The 3804-nt window shown below is 40.7% G+C and overlaps 1 protein-coding gene across 1 annotated transcript in view; it reads right to left on the reverse strand.

The window, feature by feature from the left end:
* The window catches only part of RFT1 (RFT1 homolog), a 77092-nt gene that overhangs the window by 57844 nt on the left and 15444 nt on the right, over positions 1-3804 (reverse strand). Inside the window, exon 6 of the mRNA XM_007957938.2 lies at positions 1229-1366. Coding sequence (XP_007956129.1) covers positions 1229-1366 — 138 coding nt within the window. The remainder of the gene's footprint in view (positions 1-1228; positions 1367-3804) is intronic.

A 3804-nucleotide genomic window follows, 5' to 3' on the forward strand; every position in this document is an offset into this window, starting at 1 on the left:
CTCTATCTATCTAACAGCATTCCCTCCCCTTCCCTCCCACCCCTGGTAACCAACAAAGAAAATGTCCTCCAATATATAAACATTAAAGTGGAGAATTCTTAACTAACAAATGAGAACATATCTGGCTTTGTTACACAACATCTGGTTTTTCTTGAAAAGCTGTATAATAGGATTCTGGAAATTCTGAGAGTGAAGGTTCAAATATTTTACTACTTTTCCAAGTAATCATAAAAGAGGCATACGGAGTCCTGTCAAATGTCTTACCTCAAGTAAGTGTACCACATTCAGCAAGCAAATAACTATGGGAAGAAGGGAAAGTAGATCAGCCAGGATGGAACAGTTCGCAAAGCACCTGAGTACAGAATCTTGTGCAACTCCAGTCCCTTGTATAGCAGCACCAACCCCATAAGAGTCAGGAAATAAAAGTGAAAGGTCTGAGGGTTAAGGAATTGGGAAGAAAAAGATGATGCCTCACTTCCATATCTCAGCATCTAGAGTCCTCAATATCCCAGCAGGAAAGCAGATTGCCTGAAAGACTGCTCCCTGACACCTAACCAAAGGAACTCTGTAGGGGTCAGCCCTGCTTTCTCCGCACTCTGAATTGAGATGGATCCAGGGGAAAGCCAAAAGACACAGCAGAATACAGAGAGTGGAGCACAGTGGCTGGAATCTGTGGTCTGCTGGGATTCAAGACACTCTAGGCTCCTACTCTCACCCTTGTACAAGTATTTAATCACTAAGCCTCAGTTTCTTAACCTTAAAATAGAAATAATGACAGTGTCAGCCACACAGGGTTGTTTTAAACATGAAATAAGACACGTAAAGCATTCAGCATACAGCCTACCACAGTGGCTCTCAACTGGGAGCAAAATTACTCCTCTCAGGGGACAGTTGGCAACATCTAGAGACATTTTTCAGTGTTATATCTGGTGGTGGGGAGTGGGTAGTTGTGGTGTGTGCTACCAGCACCTAGTGGGTAGAGATCAGGGATATCCCTGAACATCCTATAATGTACAGGAGAGTCCCCATAACAAAGAATTATCCATCTCAAAATGTCAATAATGTGAAGACTGAGAGCCCTGGCCTCATATATAGCAAATACTCAATAAATGTGAGCTAGAACAAAAGTATCTTTGTTATTGTAACAACAAATCAGTCTTAGTTTCTTTCCCTCAAGGATAACTAGCATCTGTGACTAAAATGATAAAAGACCAAACATATTACTTACTCCACTTCCTGTGATGCTGGGTAACAGATCTGTCATTCTGGAGACAGGAAGAGTTTGCTGCTTGGTGGATTCTGGGGAACCCAGTAACTTTGTGAAATAAGTAACATAGCAGAGCACCAGAACTGTGGTATAGAAAAGCTGAAAAAAGAAAAGAAGGCATTAAAATGAAACTGTTTTTAATATAGGCATAATTAAGATATGCCTATAAATTTGACTTCAAAGGCCAATCAAGAATTAGAACTGTTTTAATGTCACCTTCTGCTGAGCGATACTTTACCCTCTGGAAAACAGCCCTATGGACTAGGATCCATTCCAATGCAGCACCTCTGTGGAAAATGTTGCAAATACTTCACCTAATTGGGAGGACAGAAGTTCTTCTGGCAGGCAGAACATAATTGTCATGACAGATGCTCACTAGCTCAACAGACATAGCAATGTTAGATACATTCTCAAACGACATCTATTTAGCCTGAGGAACTATTCTCCCACCTAGATAGCACCCTGTGAGAATGTGTGTGTCTGCAGTGTGCTCATATCCAGGAACTTGCCGTCATCTTGGACTATGGAGTTTCCATAAACCCAGGAAACCTGTGACATTTATGATTACAAAGCAGAATTGAGCTCCTGGCTCTCTCTTCTCCACCCAGTGTATGGGCAGGGCGAGAGCTACTACAGGATGGGGGGTGGGGGGAATGCAGTGATAAGAGGGCCCCACCCCTCCCTCCACCCATCTGGGAGAAAAGGATGGCTTCTGGCCAGGAGTGGCTGCCCCGGGTTTTGTTTACAGGTTGGGCAAGAGTATCTAAAAAAACTGCTTCACAAGCTCCCTTCTCTCCTTTTTCCCTCCAAAGAATAGCAGTACAGACTAGCTCAAGAAGGAATGTGACCTCCAACTCCTATTTTCAACCTCTAAACACTGAGGATGCACCTGTAGTCAAGGCACAAAGCAAGGACAAGAAGTCTCAGCTTAGCAGGTTTAGGCTCTCCATTCCATCAATGTCTGAGGACAGAACCACCACCCACCATCCTCCTCTCAGGCCTCCAGTCCCTTAAGACACACACCATCAGATGCCAACAACTTCCGTGGCAAGGGACCCTTTCTTTGGCCCTCTTCCCAGCCTTTCCCCATTTTCCTGCTGACCAGAGCCTTTGGGAGATAGTGAAACCCTACGAGTAGTCTTAATGCAGAGTGTCCTAACTACCTGAGCCTCTCCCCTTTTTTAGTTGAGGAAAAACTCACATAACATAACATTTACAATTTTAAAGTGTACAGTATAATGGCTTTTAGCACATTCCCAATGTTGTACAACCATACCACTATCTAGTTCCAGAATATTTTCATCACCCCAAAAGGAAATTCCATATTCATGAGTAATCACTTCCAATTACCTACTTTTCTCCAGCCCCTAAATCTGCTTTCTGCCTCTATGGACTTGAGTATTCTGGATACTGCATATAAATGGAATAATTTAATATGTGGCCTTTTGTGTCTGGCTTCTTTTACTTAGTATAACGTTTTCAAGGTTCATCCATGTTGTAGCATGTTTCAGCACTTCACTTCTTTTTATGGCTGAATAATATTCCATTGCATGATTATACAACATTTTAGTTATCCATCCATTCACTGATGGGCATATGGTTTGTTCCCACCTTTTGGCTATTGTGAATAATGTTGCAATAAACATTGGTGTAGAAGTATCTGTTTGAATCCCTATCTTCAATTATTTTGGGTATACACCTAATTAGTAATTCTATGTTTAACTTTTTGAAAACCACCAAACTGCTTTCCACATCAGGTGCACCATTTTATAATCCCACCGACAATGAACAAGGGCTCCAATTTTTCCACATCCTTGCCCATACTTGTTATTTTCCACTTTTAAAAAAATTCTAGCTAACCACTGTCACTAAATGGCACACACAGCAACTACGGAATTGGTGTATGCTTTCCTGTGTATATTCTCAACAACAACAAAATAAGTAAAACTGAGGGGGGAAAAATCTTTTTTTAAAATGTATTTTATTGAAATATAATTTATGTACAGTGAAATACACAAAACTAAAGTGACATGGGTCAATGTATTTTTTTTTTCAGCGTTCCTCCCCTCCCCTCCTACCCCTGGCAACCAACCAAGAAAGCTTCCCTCCATATATAAACCTTTCCTTGACCCTCCACAACAATGAACTAATATTATATTTGTCTTTCTGTGATTGACTTATTTCACTCAGCATAGTGTCCTCCAAGTTCATCCACATTACGTGGTGTTTTGCAGACTCTACATTATTCTTTAGTGCTGCATAGCATTCTAGTATGTACCATAGTTCGGTCATCCACTCTTTCGCTGTAAATCTCAGAGATAAGTCCCTTGCCAGATATGTAATTATTGGCAAATATGAACTTGTTGCTGTCATTTTTGTTATGTGCTTTTTTGTGGTGTCGATTTCTTTGTTCCATATAATTTTCTATGCTGAGCTCATTTTGTTTATGAATCGTGTTAACACTTCCTTCATTGCTATTGTTTTAGTATTTGCTGAATATTTATGCTGTTCCACTTTTTTTGATGTGAAGGTTTATC

Source organism: Orycteropus afer, unplaced genomic scaffold, assembly GCF_000298275.1.
Source record: "Orycteropus afer afer isolate SDZICR_OR568_19922 unplaced genomic scaffold, OryAfe1.0 scaffold00824, whole genome shotgun sequence".
Classification (NCBI taxonomy): Eukaryota; Metazoa; Chordata; class Mammalia; order Tubulidentata; family Orycteropodidae; genus Orycteropus; species Orycteropus afer.